General features: G+C 36.1%; 1 protein-coding gene across 2 annotated transcripts in view; it reads left to right on the plus strand.

Annotated features, from left to right (window-relative positions):
* ALCAM (activated leukocyte cell adhesion molecule) overlaps window positions 1–20536 on the plus strand; it is a 194849-nt gene that overhangs the window by 153519 nt on the left and 20794 nt on the right. Inside the window, exons 7-14 of one of the 2 annotated variants that reach the window (XM_061194146.1) lie at window positions 4723–4850; window positions 6345–6477; window positions 10418–10530; window positions 12618–12753; window positions 12861–12994; window positions 15481–15613; window positions 17486–17524; window positions 17815–17932. In XM_061194146.1, the coding sequence (XP_061050129.1) occupies window positions 4723–4850; window positions 6345–6477; window positions 10418–10530; window positions 12618–12753; window positions 12861–12994; window positions 15481–15613; window positions 17486–17524; window positions 17815–17932 (934 nt within the window). The remainder of the gene's footprint in view (window positions 1–4722; window positions 4851–6344; window positions 6478–10417; window positions 10531–12617; window positions 12754–12860; window positions 12995–15480; window positions 15614–17485; window positions 17525–17814; window positions 17933–20536) is intronic. The other variant, XM_061194147.1, reaches the window with a different exon arrangement.

Below are 20536 nucleotides of genomic sequence, written 5' to 3' on the forward strand. Positions count from 1 at the left end.
TTCCATGTTAATAAAGAAATTTATTTTAATAATGAGATCAATTGCATAAAAGTTAAATAGGATTTTGAATTCCAACATGTTTTGGTTAACTTAATAGATTTGAATACTAGACTACAAAGGAACTTTCTTGATCATCTGATCTAAGTCCATTATTTTAGCTAGCAGTAAAGTGAGACCTAGAGACTTGCCCTAACTTAGCTGTGGCAAGTGGATTAGAATCCTTTTCTCCAATGCTGTGCTCTTTCCTGTAAGACAGGAGCCAAGATAATATGATTAAGAGCAAAGATGCTGGCAATCCAGTCCCAGTGCTGTTATTTTGTATTCCTAGAAAAGAAGCTTAACTACTCTAGGTCTCAGTTTTCCTATTTTGAAATAGGAAAAATATTAATGTAATACTTAACTCATGGTGTTATTATGGAGATTAAGTAAAATCAAAAATCTAAAATAGCACAATATATAGCACATTAAATGCTCGTTATTAAGTACTATCATCATTATTACTATATAATCATTATTACTTCATAAGCATAGACTAGAGATATATTTTGGGGAAAGATGCAAGAAAACTTTATTATTACTTTTTAGTGAATCAGAAATTCTCATAATACTGCCTTATGTTGTAGAATAACCTAGTACTTCTACTTCTATTTGAGAGAAAGGGTAGAAATGCCCACTGAACCTTCAAAGAGTTTTATCTCAGCTACATTTTTATTTTGGCTCCATGAAGTGCAGAACCTTATAGAAGAACAGAACTGAAGTTCCACATGCCCTAACCATAATGGGTTGTTTTGCCTTAAACTTTGTAAATAAATTTCAACTTGAGGGCTTCCCTGGTGGCGCAGTGGTTGAGAATCTGCCTGCCAATGCAGGGGACACGGGTTCGAGCCCTGGTCTGGGAAGATCCCACATGCCGCGGAGCAACTAGGCCCGTGAGCCACAACTACTGAGCCTGCGTGTCTGGAGCCTGTGCTCCGCAACAAGAGAGGCCGCGATAGTGAGAGGCCCGCGCATCGCGATGAAGAGTGGCCCCTGCTCGCCGCAACTAGAGAAAGCCCTCGCACAGAAACGAAGACCCAACACAGCCAAAAATAAATAATAAATAAAAATTTCAACTTGATTTAAAAGCAAGGATTGAGAGGATTTCATCATGTACAGCTTATCTAAAATCAAACTATTATTTCTGTATGTGGAAGCAGAACTCTGTTCAAAGATATTCAGTTGGAAATAAACTATCTTGGTGTAAGTACAGGAGTACAAGATAGGAAAGAACATCGAGATGAGTGAAAAGTATTGGGAAATTGGCTTAAGAAAGAACAGAAATGTATGTGAGTGTCAGGCATGGGCAGATAGATGGGCAGAAAAGTCCTTGGATGAGGAAGAAGGAAATGATTTTACTGTGGCTGGCTGTGTGGGGAGCATTGGGCACAGCTTTTGAATAGGCACAATGTATGCAGTGCTGGGCTTCATGGCAAAGACCCGAAAGTGTTTAATATATAGTCCTGACATTCAAGGGGTTTACTATTCCAATAGGTAAGTAAGACATGTACATCAGAAGGAAACTGTCAATGCAAAGTGGTAAGTGCCACAGGGACTTAGTGGACAGTCCTGAAAGCTCAGGTGCCCAAGGACAGTAATTCCCAAACTTCAGGATATGCATCAGAATCACCTGGAGGACTTGTTAGTAAACCAGTTACAGGACCTGGCTCTATAGCTTCTCATCCAGTAGTTGTGGGGAGGGGCCCAATACTTTGCATTTCTAACAAGTTCCTTGGTGATGCTAATACTAATCATCTGAGGACCACAGCTGGAGAGCCACTGCTCTAGGATTACTTTAGAGAAGGAGGAGCTAAATGGAAAGTACAGAAGAGTACATTCAAGAAAAAGAAATTTGATCAATTCACCTTGAGGAAGCCTGAGAAAGACGCACTGGTCCACTCCTTTACCCTATCCAGTCAGTAATGAAGTTTTATAGAATCTAGCTCTTTCATCTTTGTATGTGTCTGATTCTGCCTTCTGACACTGCCTAAGATTATGCCACCATTCCTCATTGCTGGTATTTTTGTAACAACTTCCAAAATAGTATTCCTGTCTGTTCACGCCAAACTGCCCTGCAAGCTGCTGCCAGAAATATCTTTCTAAAACACAAATGTGAACATGTCACTACTGTGATTAAAACTCTTCAGCGACTCCCCAGATCTCTCAGGTTAATCTTTAAACTCCCAATTTCAAAATGCCTTGAGTCCCCTATAGCCATGGTCCTGACCTGTCTCAACCTTCAACATTTAACTACTTTCTGTAGCCTGTTCTATTTTCCAGATTCCTCCTGTAGAATACTGTGTACATTCCTATCCATATGCTGTCACTATCTTACCTTTATTATCCAGCAAACACCTCCTTATTCTTCAAAACCCAGCTCCAGGGTCAATTCCTACAGGAAGCTTCCCAGTCTGGCAGATCTGTAAACTACCAGTGATTACTATGCTTATGCATCTTAGGCAGTTTTTGTGCTGTTACAGTCTTAATTGATAAGTTTGGTGTCATCATAAATAAACTGAAAGTTCATTGAGGACAGGGAATTGCTGTTTTTGACTTTGTAACTCTTGCACTTAGTGCCTGCACAAAACAAATATTAGCCAAATGAGTGAATAAATGAGTGGACAGAGGATAAATGGAGAGAAGGGAGAAAGAAAAATTGAGTAGACTCCTTTGATTATTATGTAGGGGTATTTATGGAGTAGTGAGATATAAGAGTCTTACCTGAACTAAGTTCAAGGCAATTGTGGATACCAGGTTAAGAAATTTTAATTTCAATTTTTACATATTGGGAATGTGTGAAGAATTTTAAATATCATTGTAATATTCAAAGCACTACTTCAAAAACTTATTTAGAGAATATATATATATATAAAGATGTAGAAAAGAGAAAGGCTCACGGTGAAGGACCAAATGAAGTTTGAAGGCAGTGTTTCAGGTGTAGATTAATTACAGCCTGTGCTAGAGAAGTGTTGGTGGGAATAGAAGATGCAAAATATAAGGATTAATCATTAAGACTGGGTGATTGAGTGGATAAGAGAGGGCAAAGGAGAAAGCCAGAGTAACTGGCAGACTGATGATTTACTAATAGAGTCAAACTGAAAGTCAAAAGGAGAGCAAGAGATCATTAATTTTGTTGGACGCACGTTAGTGGGCAACCAGAAGGCTACTGTTAAAACTCAAATGTGTTACATTAACCCTCTGATCTCAGTGTAGTTCTTCAACTCTCTAGTACAGAGCAGAGCCTGTTGAAAAGGGGACACAGAGAAGGGGGGTATTTAAATAAAACATGAAGTCAGACCGATTATGATTCCTAGCTGTTCTGGCATCAACTTTGGTCAGAGATGTGCTGCAGTGACGTGCTACAGACCAAGCTAGGCAGAGAAGGGCCATGCAAACGAGTGAGGGAGGCCTAGAAATGGAAGGCCAGTGCAGGACAAACTTTATTTACTTTCTGACTTAACTGAGAACTGCTGGTCAGGGAACTACCTCAGGCAAATTCAGAAAAATGAACAGGTATATTAAACCAATCTTTGTTTAGCCTCAGAACATTCTGGGCAAATATTCAGAGATGCCCAAGCATGGGAAAAAGTCAGAGAAGCAATCTATAACAATCCTTCAGGTTGTTTTTCCTGCACTTTAATCTTAGAAAGGTAAGTAAATGACTGCAAGAGATAGAAAAAAGCCTCAAAATCTACCACTTATTCGTCTCACTTTATTAGCTAATAGCAAAATAAGTCTTCATAGATAATTTTTAGTGCTGCCGGTTTGGAAATATAGACACATGCCTCAGTAGTTATTAAGCCTTGTGGAAGAGGTTCTCTAAAATAAACCTTTGCATTATATGATTTCAAAATTCATTGTTCATTGTATCATCAGCCACATAACAAGTAGATACATTAGAAAGTGGGTCATTTATAACTGCCAACACCACCTCCTTTTCTTTCCTGTTAGCTGGGTATGGTCCACTGTGTATTCAGCTTTTCATTTCTTTAGCATTCTACTGTTGAGCAGTAGCCTCAACTAAAGAATACCCTTTAGCCCTATTTTCACCATAAAAATGACCGAAATGGAATGAAAGTTGCATCTTGGCTCCAATGAACAGAAAAAAATTACAATACATTCACAGTTCGTTGATTGTGTTAAGGGTCTCCCTCAGTTCATGGATTTATCTTTTTGAAAGCAGATCTACTCTCCAGCATGCCAAAAATCTTGCTGGTATTGTTTGGCTCATGTCCCTTTTAATTTAATATAAGGTATTATTGAGTAATAAGACTGGGGGGAGGTTAATAGTTTTAGCTCCTTTGCTAGCTGCTCCAGTCTTTCCAAACTGTAAGATACATATAATATACTTAAATGTCCTTATAATGAGATTATACAGTGAGATTGTTCCTACTGGTCTTTTACACATAAAATAATTATGGTCATTCCTACCTCAGGTAAAGACATTTTGCTAAGAAGAAATTGATTTTTATGTAACAGGGTCTCTTTGTAGTTTGCTCTAACCAAGATTAGTACTTGTTACGGCAAGTAGCTATTAACTTCAATCCTTCTATAAAAAGATACATTTAAGCAATTACCATTACTAGCTTCTTGAGAAAATTGTGTATAATTTAGTCATTTTCATTGTATGTACTGAGTAATTTGGTACTTGATGAAATGGTTAACTTGTGTCTGTGACTCTTGCAGATCCTACAGAGCAGGTGACAATACAAGTGCTGCCATCAAAAAATGCTATCAAAGAAGGGGACAACATCACTCTTAAATGCTTGGGAAATGGTAACCCTCCTCCTGAGGAGTTTTTGTTTTACTTACCAGTAAGTGCTTCATGATTATTACTTGAGCGAGACCACTATCATTCTGTCCTGTTGTTTGGCAGCTGGCTGACATTAAGAATTGTATATTCTTGGGCAGCTTAAGTGAGGAAAAGATGTTATTCTTGGAGTCAAGGGACACCTGTGGAATGTCCTTTAAAAGTTTTTTTGGCATCTGCCAGTGCTCTTGCCTTTTTTTAATTCAGTGTTAAGGGAAATCAGGGACAAAGAGGAAAAAATCTGATCATAGGAAACCGTAATGGTAGAAACTCAAGGTCTCATTATCCAAATAAACTATAAGAATCTGCTCTTCAGAAGCAAACAAATATAAAATGAAGGATGATGACAGCAAATGGTCTGATGTGGATTCTAAATCTATACACAGTGCATTCCTGAACACGTCCCTGAATTTCTGATATAGGGACACTTCTGTTGCACATTATATTTAGCTTGATAGAATAAAGCAATGGGCTGTATCTTGCCATTGTATGTGGTCTTAAACAGCCATTTTCTCAACTTTTATCAGTATCACAGCTGAAAGAAATGATGTCTAGAGGATAATTTGGATGTGTTCTAGACGCTATGGAGCCAGACTAGGAAAGAGCTCTGTCTGAGGACACTTGCTTGCTCTCCCACAGCCTTCCCAGGTTTGCGTTTGACATAACCTTCCATTGGGAGAAGCCATATACAACTCTGTACTGCATTTACTGCAGGGATCTGTTCACAAATGTCACCCACTGGATTGTTCAGTAATGTTTAAGAGTGTCATCCACTATGTTACTCAGAAGACAAGTATAAGTGATTTCCTTTCTACTTAAATGTTGACAGAAAATTCTGTTTATCTTAATAAACTGACATATTGTTTTTGTCTAAAACACAAATGAAAATTTGAAACTAATTATGTTTCTACCTTGATTTTCAGGGATGACACAGCCAAATTTGTGTCTAGTTTTAACAACAATTATCTTTTTTGTTACTATATACTCCTAATTCATCTATATATTTTTTTAATTCTTAGTTATTAATTCTTTTCTTTTTCTTTTCTCTTTTTAAAATTTCTTTTCCCCTCTCTTTCTTTCTTTCTCCCTCCCCTTTTTCCTTCCTCCCTCCCTCCCTTCCTTCCTTCCTAATTTGGATTATATGTTATGTTTTCTTTTAAGCTGCCTCAAATCTTTTTGTCAGATTAAGCAAGGGATAAATGTAAAAATAAAATATTAAACATTTTTAAAAATCTGCCTTAACAAACACAAGCCATGCTGTCAATAAAATAGATGTCATCAATACAATGTAAATTAGCTTCTCAATTTCCTTAGAACCAAATTACCAATTATTTTTCCAGGATTCAGGTAATACAAACTCTACTCTCATTTGTCCAATCGAAGAAATACATTCCCTTTTTTTTTCTTATCTGAGAAAATGTCATTTTAATCAAGAAATATAATTGTTCTTATTGTAGCTACCAAGTGTAATCATCTGACATTTTGCCTCTATCAAAAGGGACAGCCTGAAGGAATACGAAGTTCAAATACTTACACATTGGCAGATGTGAGGCGCAATGCAACAGGAGACTATAAATGCTCCCTGATAGACAAAAAAAGCATGATTGCTTCAACAGCCATCACAGTTCACTGTAAGTCACCTTATTCTTCATTACCAGCTTCACTTTAAAGGCCTCTCATAGTCTAACTTTGCTATCTCTTCAAATAAATTGCAGCTATATTTTTCTTAAATAATGTGGTTTCAATAGACTTACTAAAGAGCATCAGAGTGAACCCAACTTTGGTCCAGATTTGCCCTACAATATTGAAATCTTGAATGGATCTAATAATTGCAACTTTTGGCAGTGATAAACCTCCATCTTCTTTCTAAATGTCTTCAGTTTGTGGTATTAATAAAATATTCACATGCATCTTAAAGAAATAAATTATTTTATATTTTAAGAAAATATTTGGATATTCTCGAAGTTTACAAGGTTTGCATTTGGCCAAGAAAAGTGTAGATTAAGTATCTTTTTTAAGTTACAGAGTACTCTTAACACCCAAGCCCAAGCAACAGAAATTTTCTAGAAACAGAACCACTTCAAAATCACCCAGAACTTTTAACCCACTTTTATACTCCAGATACTCCAAAAGTTATATTTACTCCAGTAGATAGAAAAAAATAAATATACATAGAAAACAGACACTTGCCTTGAGTTCTTCATTTTGTAGTTCCTGACAGTCTGTATTATTGATGTACCCTATGCATTGTAGAAATTGGAAACTAATTTGAACTGCTCGCTGGTGACACTAGAATACACAGAGTGCTTTGGGCAAATGTCAGTCTTGCTTGGAAATATAAGCCAAATTTTCTAATAAGTCCTTTGCACCCAACAGCACCTCTAGACATGATCCATTACAGTAAGGTTTCTCTAGACATGATCCACTACAATCCCATTGAATATGAGTGTTTCTTTGTTTCAGAATTGAAACAGATGTTAGAAACTGTTCTGAGGAAATGGTTCTAAATCTATTACTCTACACATAACACTTGGAAAACACGTAGGATAGGAGCTAGAAGTTTGAAGGAGGTACATCGGGGAATAGAGTAACCAGATGGTTGCTTTTGAGTGTCTGATGTTGGGAGCACACCCTGGGGAGCCCTATGGTTACAGTGGACTGTTAAGAAATATTCACAGCTAAGCTACTTCTCTGTTTGCTCCATTTTCATGTTGAACATATCTGAGTGTGTCTGCCATCAAGGGCTAGTTAGAGAGAAAGCAGTGACCTCTCAGGATAACAACTGTGCTACTTTTTCTCTGAGGACATTTATCCAGTTTGTTCCATAGGGGAAAAGAAGTGAAGTGAGGGAATGTAGCCAGCAGATAAAATTGCCTGTGGAATAACTTTCTGATATCATTGTTCATGAAATCTTTGGGCCAATAACCAATAATCTCCAGAGCTTAGTGATGGTACAATCTGCTTATGTTTAAGAGATGCTAGCTACTCAGGACGCTAAAGAAAGAGAACTCTCATTTATATCACCTGTATATCAGGCAGAGAAGGATAGATGGCAGAAGGATTAGGCAAAAGACTGTGCTGCAGCTACGTAATACCTCAATGATCAGCTGCGATTAAAAAGAAATTAAACAAAAGCATGTAACAGTTTAATTGAATTTCAGTGCATTTAATTGGACTTAAATACATTTTGGTTTTGGAAGGTAGGCTTTAACACTGGGCTTTAAGGCCTGTGTTGCTCTGAAAAGCTAAAATACCGTATGCTAACATATATATATGGAAGCTAAAAAAAAAAAAAAAAATGGTACTGATGAACCTAGTGGCAGGGCAGGAATAAAGACGTAGACATAGAAAATGGACTTGAGGACACAGAATGTGGGGGGGTAGGACATGGGAAGCTGGGGCGAAGTGAGAGTAGCATCGACATATATACACTACCAAATGTAAAATAGTTAGCTAGTGGGAAGCAGCAGCATAGCACAGGGAGATCAGCTCAGTGTTTTGCTATGACCTAGAGGGGTGGGATAGGGAGGGTGGGAGGGAGGCGCAAGAGGGAGGGGATATGGGAATATATGTATGCATATGGCTGATTCACGTTGTTGTACAGCAGAAACTAACACAGTATCATGAAGCAATTATACTCCAATAAAATCTATTAAAAAGAAAAAGCTAAAATAGCATCGCAAGTAAATCAAGATTTTACTCTAAATTACATGAAAACATAAAAATCTTATTCTTGCCCATTTATTCTAAACTGTTTGCTTTCAAAAAAGATTTGTTTCCTTTCCATAGATGACTAAAGGGAGTAGATAGAGAAGCACCAACCAGTACTTGCACATATTAGCGGAACAGACCTCTCATCAGGCTTTTAGCCCACAGATCTCTAGTTGCTGATGAAGCATCTACTAGTTCTCTGCCAATTCACGCACATATAGATTCTTCATCCAAGCTTTCAAAGTCCATCATCATCCTTTAAAATCACTTCTTTTATCTTCTCGCTGGCAGGTTAACTGTCGAGCTAAGAAAAGCTTTAACTTGCCCTGAATTGAATTTCCTTCTAAATATAATTCAACCAAATATTCTGAGGAAACTCCACTTTTCTATGTGATAATGCCTATTTTAATATTAATGAGAAACATGCTTCTTCCCTTCATTCATTCAACAGTAGTTTTTGAGGGCCTACAATGTGGCAGACACTGTGGATACACAGTGGCAACTCAAGTCATGGTCCCTACCCCAAAGATGCTTACAGCCTAGCAGGCGAAACAAGTATTAAAAATAATGCTGTAAACAGTCAACAAAGTACAATTATAACATGTAAAACCAAGGAGAAGCACAGGATGCAGTAGCAAATCCCCACTGCCATAGGATAAAGTCCCAACTCTTAGTATGGCAAGCACAGTCCTTAGTCTGGCCTTAATTACTTGTATAGGTTTACCTTCCATGTGTTATAACCATTCATACCAGTTTACTCACCACTGTGAAACCTGCCAAGCTCTCTCACCTCTTTGCCTTTGCTTATGTGGCAGAAGTTTTCCCAACATCTCCACTTATCAAAGCCCTTCTCAACCATCAGGGGCCACAAACAGATACTGCCTCCATGCAAAGCCTTTATTACTGCTTTGAAAGTCAAGTTGGTTCTGTTCTCCATACTCCCATAAGTCTTCTCTTGTACCTCTGTCTGTAGCCCTTACTCTAGTTTTTCAGCAAATATTTCTTGAGCTCCTGATCTATTGCACGTTTGCCACTAGGTGCTGATTTCATGCTGCCGTGTAGTGTCATCACATTGAGTGCATGTTACCTCTACCTCAGATTGTAAATTGTGAGCTCATTATTCATCTCAGTATCTCCTGTCAGTGCTTGGAACATAGTAGTTGTACAATAAATGTTCTATTGAACTGGATTTTCCTCATACAGATCATACTATGACAGTAAGATTTTTATAGAAATTACTTTCCATCTGGAAGATTTTACTTCCTTAGATGTATTTATACTCTGTTTTTTAAAAATGGTATCTGCTGACAGTGTACCTAATAATAAATCTTATTTAAAATTTCAACTGCATGAGAAACGGGATAGCATTTTTGAAAAATATCTAACCATTATAGTCAATTCACTCTGAAGAAACACTTAGACACCTAATGGTATTTTGGTTTATCACCTGCTGTCTAAATATACTTGATTTTCCCATGGTGTGCCTTATCAACTCTTTTTATAATATTTACCTAGTCATCATCTTTCTTTATTTTCTTCCAGAAGTGATTTAAGAATTTTTTTCTTAAGGTGATAGACCGCAGGTGAACACTTACATGCAGTCAAAACATCAATCATGTTAACTGCAAATAAATGCATAATCAATTAGATTGACCGTTCGCTTGTCCAAACTGATCTCAAACTGGCTTGAAAAGCTAGACTGATTATGCTACAGTTCAGTTATTTCAGTCACATAAGTCACTTCTGAATTTCAAGTGCAGTTAGAGGATTTTTTTTTCTTTCATCCATTTTTTTCTCAAAAAATATTTTGACTATCTTACTTTCTGGAGTTGCATTTCAAGCATATTTTCTGCTTCACAGATTTGGATTTGTCCTTAAACCCAAGTGGGGAAGTGACCAAGCAGATTGGCGATGCTCTGCCTGTGTCATGCACAATATCTGCTAGTAGGAACGCAACTGTGGTATGGATGAAAGTAAGTAATATTCCTTGGTAATATTCCACTGTTTGAACTGATTCCTTTTTAGCCTTCTCTTATATATTCATGGGTAATATGTTTATACACCCACACTCATACTCTGTTTCTCTGTATATAATACAAATCATAACACAATAAACTTTTAGAGGTACTCAGCATCACTATGGCATCCATAATTGATGCTCTGAAACTTAGTTTGGGGCATTAATTTAATTATGTGTATCTACTGAGTAATTATACACATACACACATGCACATGGATACACACACATATACAGTTATATACTTTAGGGATTAACAACTTTCAATGTGTTTTAATCCACAACATTATAAACAGTGTGTTTACAACAACCATGTGAAATATGTAGGAAAATGATTATTTCCCCACATTATTCAAAAGAAGTTGAGGCAGGAGAAATCAGAGAGCCACAGGTGACAGAGGGGAGACTTGAGCTCAGGCCTTACCCAGCATAAATGCTGCACTCTAGTCACATAACCTTCTGCCTTTCTGCTGAAACTGACCTTAAGTGTCTGAATGTGGGTTTCATGAATTAGTAGCTCCTTGAAGGCAGAGATCTCTTTTCACCCCTGAGCCATAGTAGAACACCTGGAACATACTAGGAGCTTTGTCTGTATTTCCTGAGTGCTTATATTCTTGTAACTGTCTGAAATGTAGGCCATTACCTGGGGACCCAAACATTGCTATTATCTTTTTAGAGTGAGAAAGTAGAATTGGTAATTGGTGATTTGAGACAAGGTTATCACCAAAGGGAAAGGTTGTAACTATGTTCCCTCCACTCGAATCCTTGGCTAGTGTATCTGAACACCCAGCCCTTTTATTACCAGAACGTGGCGTATAACAGAAGCACTTAAACCAGTGATGTGTTGACAAAACACATACAAACCACTTAAAATAGGGGTTGGCAAGAATTATCTTTGTAAAAAATTTGTGGGAAATTTATTGCTAGAGTTTCTTCTTGATGAAAATGTTAATTATTTTCTATTGCTTTCTTATCTCTTTTCATGCCAGATCCTCTGTTACTTGTTATCTTACTCTTAAAGCTCAGTTTCTTATTTCGCTTTCTTTTAAACACAACCTCATCACAAGTTCTTATTTACTCAGATAGTTAAAATGCATATTTAACATGAGGTATTTGTAGTAGTTAATGGTCAAAGGGCTAGACAAGTTCTAGGCATATGAACACTCATAGTGTGTTTTACTACAGGACTGGAGAAACTAAGTTTACTTGGCTAAACCAGTTTCCACATCAGCTGCAGTCACTGCTGTTGATTAAATACCTCATGTCAGTAGTGCTGATCAATATTGCCTGGCCATTGGTTAGTTGTTGGAAATGGAAAAAAAATTCGTAGTGAACAAATACCACATAATCTTAAGATTGTGTTTAGTTGTCTTCTTAGGAGCATTTCAATTTCTGGTAAATAGGATTATTTTCTGTATATAAAATGATTTTCAAAATTAAATGTTGCATTTCCTTTGTTCATAGGAATTAGGATAGTAATCTGTTATTAAAGGTTTCTTTAAAAATCATTTTTGTCATAATTGCCATGGCTGTGTAATGGATCCCCTGTCTTGAAAACTGTCTCCTATAAAATGACTTCCAGGTATTTATATCCATCATTGATTATGTAGCACAAGTCTCCAATATCTGTCAATTCAATTTCATCTACATTTACTATAAGGAGTAGCTACTATCAACCGAGAATTCTCCTTAATGTGAACACATTATATTATGCCTATAATTAATTAAGTCCTCATAACAATTCAATATGGTAAGATTACTACCCCATTTTACAAATAAGGAAACCAAGTCTCAGAAGTTTATGAATTTGTTCCAAATTATAAATTCAGTAAATGGAAGAGTCTGAAGTAAAACTCTGGTATGTCTAACTCTAAAAGTACAGAGGAAAAAGGAAATCTATTTTTGAAAGAATTTGAAGTTAAAAAAAGAAGCTTTCATTTTCATTAGACCCAGAAGTATAATTTTGGGCTTCATTATTATGTAATAAATACATGGAGAGTTATAATTGTGCCATGTGACGTAATTAACTTTTTATTTAATCAGGATAACATCAGGCTTCGATCTAGCCCATCATTTTCTAGTCTCCATTATCAAGATGCTGGAAACTATGTCTGTGAGACTGCTCTGCAAGAGGTTGAAGGACTAAAGAAAAGGGAGTCATTGACTCTGATTGTAGAAGGTAATAAAATACGTGAGCACCAATTTAAATTTTTCTTTGAGAATTTAATATCTCTTTCTTTTATGATCTCAGTTCAACATCTTATTTTAAGTGTAATGACATTTTAGGAAAACCTCAAATCAAAATGACAAAGAAAACTGATCCCAGTGGACTGTCTAAAACAATAATCTGCCATGTGGAAGGTTTTCCGAAGCCAGCTATACAGTGGACAATTACTGGCAGCGGAAGCGTCATAAACCAAGCAAGTATTTGTCTTCTTGTTATGTGCTGAACTTGGTCCAATGTGGGGTTTTATTTAGGTACCTAAGCTGTAGGCTAGCTTGTTATCAACATGAAATTTGCAGTATATTTTCAGAAGAAGCTTTTGCTAACTTCTTAATTTTCCCAAAGGAAGACCATAACTCAAAGAGAAATTTAAAATCATAGGGCCATGGAGAATGGAAGAATCATTTTGTTGTGGTCAATATCTGTTTTTAAAAGGAAATAAATTAAGTGTTGTTCCATGGTCATTAATTCCTGAAACTTGGGTGATTAAAGCACTAAGGTATATGCTTTCCTGCACCATGAACTTCCACATCTGAGTATAAGTGGCCTCACTTATACTGTGCTTACTTAAGCACATTAAGGGTTATTTCTTCTTGAAACTGGGCCCTGGGTTGTGGTGAAGAACATAGTATACTGTGAACACATGGTCTGATTTGTGTGTGCCAGGGCCAGAGTAAGGCTAGCTAAATATATAGTGTCTAGGTTGGTTCCTGCTGAACAAAAGTATTCATAAAGTATTCATAAAATAAACAGTAATATTTGTACCTTTGTCACACCATTTTAGTTTGTAGTAGTAAAGGGCTAAGAACTTATGAACACTACCATTAATTTTCTTTGACACACACACACACAAAAAAAGATGAGAATATGGTCTATCACTAACAGTTCAGAGCTGTAATTCCATTAAATTGCCAGTCAGCTTGAGTTACTGACATACTTGTTAATTCCATTTTCTCTAAGACAGTCCCTCTTCTCAGTTCAGCCACCTAAAGACTCTTCAGGAATACCCAGATGTGCCATTTGATTGTTTGAATCTTCTGTGCTGCCTTCTTCCCAGCTTCAGACCCAGCTGAAATCTGAGAAGGCATGCATAAACCAGAGTTTCAATATAAAGTTAAAATGTCCATTCTTGCTCTGTCTGGGGAAGTTGGGCTGCTGGTCCAGCTTATGCAATGTAGTTTTGCAGAGCAAGGTGAATTTTGGCTCTTTCACCTATGGGTGATGGATATAAATTTGCATAACTCAAGCATGGAAGGTCCCCAAAGGAGTGGACACAAGCAAATGCCTCCTGATTTGGTTAAGTGTGATGCGGACACACAAGCAAGAGAACATGCCTGAGGAGGACAAAAAGGCTCTTGATTTCAGAAAAAAGACCTGAATTGCTGACAATGTACACATCTATTTTTTGGCATAAAAAACGACTGTTTCTCTTCTATTCTTTTTTGCTCTCTAGTTCAATTTAGTAATAATTACAGCAAAAATAACTTTTGGTACTGGGTAATGCAAACAAAGAAAATAGAAAAATAAGCATCTGGTAAATATTTGATGAATAAAAAGATACAAAGATTTAAAAGGCCATCCTAGAAATAAGCAAATGTATTGTAGAGATAAACATAATAAAAACAAAGACTCAGTGAGAAAGTTATGTGAAAAATACTAGTGGGAAGTAGAAAAAAAGCAGGTGCACTTACTCTGAGGTTAAAAATAATGCCATTCTTCACTGTCAAGGAGAAGGACTGATTCTGGCCCAATAGGTGATATGTTATTTTTCTTGTCCTAGGTTTGTGCTGATCTATCCATAATTTTTTATTTGTTCCCTCCTCAATCACTTGGTGAATCTATTATTTTACAACTACTGTTACTTGTGCCCCAGGGGCTCCATGATGTCTCTAAGCATGAAGCTCTCTCCTGTTCTCAAGTCCTTTACGATGTAGTTGAGGAGAAAGCACATAGAGAACAATACAGGATGTGGTGTGTATAATATGTCTCAGAAAAGAATACAAGTACATGCTTGCTTTAGTGCAGTTGGACTTAGGAGTCATGTCCTGGGGAAGAGATTAAAGTGAATTTTCTCTTATGTTTGAAGGAATTAAATGGCAGTGATGATCCTCATTAATACCTCACAAAAACCAAATGAACTTACCAGTCACTGAAAAAATAACCTATCCTCTGTATTTAACTCAAGAAAATTGAGGAAAAAATAGTCTTTTTCCCATGAGAAAATCATGCATACATATGCACTTAAGATATCATGGCTTAAGATAAAGGGATTCAACCCTGTAGTGAAGAACAATGACATAGTTTACAAATAGAATTAAATTCATGTTTATTAGGAGAAAATTGGTGATGAGTTAATCTCCAACTAATTATTTTGAGACAGGTACTATCATGTCAAAATATTGACTAACCTGAGCATCTATTGAAAAAGAAGAGTTTAATTGATTTAATTATTAGAATTAATAATAGAAGCATAAACAGAAACCCAGGTATGGATTCGCTACTCTTTTTCCTCCATGCTGTGGTTATAAACCTGAACTGGTCTCATCTATGACCTTACATGTACCCTTGAACGCCAGATAACACGACAGAACACCACACCTATCCCATTTCATTCAATATTACTCTTTCCCATGTTTTTAATTCATTTCCATTTCTAAATCCATTTTCCTTTTCTTTTTCCAGACAGAGGAATCTCCTTATATCAATGGCAGGTATTATAGTAAAATTATCATTTCCCCTGAAGAGAATGTTACATTAACTTGCACAGCAGAAAACCAGCTGGAGAGAACAGTAAACTCCTTGAATGTCTCTGCTAGTGAGTATTTCATTTCTGGCATTAAAAATGTAAGAAAATTTGAAGTTATTCTTCATTAGTTTAAAATCTTCAATTCCATCTTCCTGTGCTGCATTATGGTAAGTTTTATTTATTTATTTTGCATTTGGTATCATCATCATAAGGTTCTTTTTTTTTTTTTCTGGTGTCCATTCTTGTACAATCCGTGTCTTGACAGTTAAATCATTTCATGTTTTACGGGTCAGAGACTTTATCTTGTACAGGAATATTTCCAAGATCAACAGAGGATAAGGACTAAGTTGCTCTTACTTAATCCATGTTTTGTGTTCAGAGTACAGATAATTCGAAGATTATCTGAAAACATTTCTGTGACAATTTTAATTTTGGTAAATTTTTAATTCCCCTTAATCTATTATTTTGCACTTCAATTCTTTGTAGTATTTATCCTATTCTTATTTTGCACAGGGATGCCACATGCTTAAAGTCATTCAGCAAGTTGGTAGTAAAACTGATATCAGAATTCCTGAAATCTAGCTTCAAAAATTGATGCTTTTGAATATCATATTTGAATCATAGGTTACAAAAACAAACAAATGAGATTATCTCAGAGAAAGTGAAAAAAAAATCTGTCAATGCTGAGATCAAGGTAATGGATACATACCAGTAGCAGCTTCTTTATTTAATTTGAAATTATCTCTCATCTTCAACTCTGTAATTCTTTTTTTTGCCATGTCAGTCTTAACATGGCTGGCTAGAATGAGGCTCAGTTCTGGACAAGATGCTAACTGACCCTCCAAACCTTCATTCTTCAGTCAGTTGGAATCCTGTATGTGACATTAGCAGGATAGAGATATACTGGCTAGGAATTAGCTGGAGGTAGGAGAAAATAATTATCGAAAGATAATGGTCCTTAACAGAATATGACTGGAATTTAAAAGCCTTTTGGATTGACAGGAGAAAAGAACCAAACGAATATAACTCTAAAATAGGAGCACTGACTTCTCTGAATTCAATTCAGTGAGTATTGATTTGTCCTACCTAAAAAGAGAACTTATCCTTTCTTCCTGAACACAAGTCTCTCTTTTTATTCTAACCCATCGAATAGTGGTTTTCTAGACCTTGCAGTGGTTTGATCAACATCTAATACCGTCGTTTTCAAATTCAATGAGCACCTCCTGAAATTCCAATATAGTATGTATGAGGAGGGGTCTAGGAATCTGCATTTTAACAAACATCACTGGAAGTTCTGATGCAAGCCCATGTGCATAGAAGAATATTTATTCAGTCTAATATTAGATGATAATCCACCACAGTGACAATCCTTAAAATGGGCCAGGAGCACGGCACTATCAGAGTCATTTGGAGGGCTTTTACAAGCATCACATATATTGCCCCTTCACCTCTGAGACGTCCCCAGTTTTAACCTCCACCCCTACCACTTTGAGAATGTCTCTAGTGGCAAATCCCTGACGCTAGAGGATGAAAATGAATTCTCCTCCATTGAGGCCAGAAAATTGGAAAAAAGTTGAGAAACACTACATTGAAGATTTCATACACTGCAACTTGTTTCTCTTAAAAAAGAAGTCCTATTAAAAGGTGGTAGATAGTGGGGAAATTAATATGGATTTCAGATCAATACTATAGCTTGTCAGTTGTGAAGTTATCTATGGTAGATTAATACCTTTGCAGTTTTAACTACTCTCCTTTCTTTAAAACAAGATGAATTTCTTTGTAGGGAAGTTCACACTATTAAATGTAAATTTTTTTCTACCCTTAGCTGTAGAATAGATATTTTATCTTTGAGTATTTTTACATCATACTATAATGGTAAAGGTGACTTTCATATATCAACAAATTTTGTTTTTAATTTCATATTAACATTTTTCATTTCAGTAAGTATTCCAGAACACGATGAGGCAGACGAGATAAGTGGTAGGTACTATGCTGCCGACTCTTCTTCCTTGACTATCCGCTCAAGATTTATGAAGTGTCATTGTCTAAGTAATTTTCTTAGCTGTCACAATTTTGACTTGATTTAAAATAGCAAATGAGACAAGAGAGTAAGAATGCTAAAATTTTAATCCTTTAAAAGCACAAGTTTGCATGTTACTCTTAGTAGTGAGCCTCAGTCATTTTTAATAAGAAATAATAACTAGATTGACTTATTTTCACAAATGCTTGGCATTGTCTGTAATTGCATGGGCTTTTCTTTTTTGTTGTAGATGAAAACAAAGAAAAGGTGAATGACCAGGCAAAACTAATTGTGGGAATCGTTGTTGGTCTCCTCCTCGCTGCCCTAGTTGCTGGTGTCGTCTATTGGCTGTACATGAAGAAATCAAAGTAAGTTGTAGAAAAAAGATCTTCATTGTTCATTGACTTTCACTGGGAGAAAATACAGTGTGTTCATTATGCTCATTTCAGCTGGGCATGTAATTTCTGTAATAGGAAAGACATATCCCCGAAATCAGGCTGATCATGTTTTGTCTTCAGCTCACTGTGACTATATTACCAAGACTGGGGACATGGCTTGGAGTGATTTCACCTGTGTCCCCTTATTTTTCTCAGTCAGTAGTCTGAATTCAATTATTTGATTTTTTTTCAATGGTTAGATAGATTTTTAAAAGGCACGTAGTGCCTAAATGTCAGCCATTCTAAACAGTTTGCCTGAGATTGCTGGAGATTAAGTAAAAGTGGTTAGTACATCCTGCAGGGACAGCCGGGTGTCTTTGCAATGACAGGTCTGGCCAGCAGTGCAAGTGTTGGTAGGGAAAGCCATCTTGTTGTCACTACTTCTCTATTCTAGTTAGGTCACTTTGTTCCATAGAAGAATCTAATTCAGGGAAAAAGTCATCATTATGTTGTCTTGAGTTTTAAAACAATGATTAGACAAAGTACCAAGATTACTTTAAAAATGATTTAGATGATGTTTAAAGATTATTAGAGTCATGAAATAATACATATGGTATCAACCTCACAAATCATCTAACAGTGGTTTATAATGAAAATCCAGTTGACCAATGAAGATTCTTAACATACACACATGCCTAGTACTCCTCATTGCCCCAGCTCTGACCCTAGGTTCAGATGCAACTGGTCAGAGATGCAATTCTAGCACTGCATTTTTTAAAAGCTCCATTGGTGATTATGTGGTGTACCCCTGGTTTCAAACATGGGTTTCAAACTCCTGTATCTAATAAACGAGGAAATTGAATTTTGCAAGGGGATATGTATAGCTAGTGGCAACTTTAGACTTTATTTTATATTTTCTTGATGTCTTGATATAACCCCTTTCAACAACTCAGGTAAGTTAACTTAAAAGAAAATCAAAAGAAAAAACAGACTCAATCAGATCCATGATCTCACCCTGTAAAGATACAAATGTCAGTGAAGTAATATTTGAATGGAGCTGCCATCAAAGGGAGGCAGTGGCTCAGAATTTTTAAGGTCCCGTAATGTGAGCATGTACTGAGTTCTATTTCGTTCTCACAATCCATCTCTGAAGTAGGTACTCTTATTATACATATTTTACATTGGAAAAAACTAAGGCAAAGAATGGTTAAATGACTTGCTTGAGATTACACAGTTGTAAGGGACAGAATTATATTTGATTTAAGGCAGTGGTGTTTTAGAATCTTTGTGCTTAATTACTAGTTCTTATTTTCTCTCGTTATGCCTTACTTTTTCTCTTTTTCAGTTACATAAGGCAGAAACACATTGCTGTTGTGTGTTGTAGTTGATATACATGTCCACTCACACTAGGGCACAGTCAGTTCTAATCTTGGCACTTCAGTCCTCAATCTTGAACAGTCTGCACTATCACCTGATAACAAATGTGGGTTTTTTCTCAGCGAAAATTTTACCTACAAACACTTCATGTTGCTTTGTGCCCATGATTTCCATAGAAAATTTAGAAGATTGTCTGTACTACATAAAAGAAAGGAAGTGCAAACAGTTGCCCAGAGGTGGTATCTATCTTACAGAAATTCTCCTTCTGTGTGTGTGTTTCCTGACTATCAAAATCTTATCCTACCTTTATAATCCACAGTGAGGTGCTCATAAATCTAACAGCTTGGCCTCTAGGGTATTTTGGTTTTATTTATTTAGGGTTTCTGATGCACTCCAAAGTAATTTTATTTCTAAAAGAATGAAAATAAAATTTCTCTGTATCCTGGAATTGAGCTGAAAAATAAACAGCAGTCCTCTACATTATGTTCAAATGAATGTTAAATTCTTGGAGCTCCCCCAGCGTCCTTAATCATCCTATTCTGATTGCCAATGTCTCATCATACCCTGTTTGTCCTTCTATGAATAGAAAAAAATTATGTGTGTGTGTGGTTTTTTGTTTTTTTAGTTATGTCATTTGTCATTACCATACATTATGGTATACCATATATATACATACCATACATTATGTCATTATGTCATTTGTCATTACCATACGGTAACCCAAAATTAAAATCATGGGTAAAAAAATGCTGGACATTTAGCTTCATAGTGTCTTTAGGTTAAAGGTTAAGACTTCATGCATTTCCTTTAAAGTACTTCATTAAATTAAGTGCTTATTTTACCATCTGACATGAACATTTGTCTAAATAACTGTTATTTAATTGAAAAGTGTCAGTATTATTGGTAATCAAATAATACTGTCAGTATTATTGGTAATCAAATAATAAATTGCAATTCTTACCCCAAGCATCAAAGTGTTTTTATTAAGAATTTGCAGAACTTTTCAGATTTGCTAAGTGCTTCACATTCCTAACTAGTTATTCTTTCTACTGCCCTCTGAGATAAGCAAGTATTTTTGCTATATGAGTTATTGTTAACACCTGTGTCCAGAGTAAGTGCAGATTCATAATAAGAGCTTTCAGGTTAAGAATTGCTAAGTCAATTTTTGGGTCTACTATACTCTCTTTTCTTCTAGATAACTTCACCTTTACAAATCAA

Source organism: Eubalaena glacialis, chromosome 6 (assembly GCF_028564815.1).
Source record: "Eubalaena glacialis isolate mEubGla1 chromosome 6, mEubGla1.1.hap2.+ XY, whole genome shotgun sequence".
NCBI lineage: Eukaryota > Metazoa > Chordata > Mammalia > Artiodactyla > Balaenidae > Eubalaena > Eubalaena glacialis.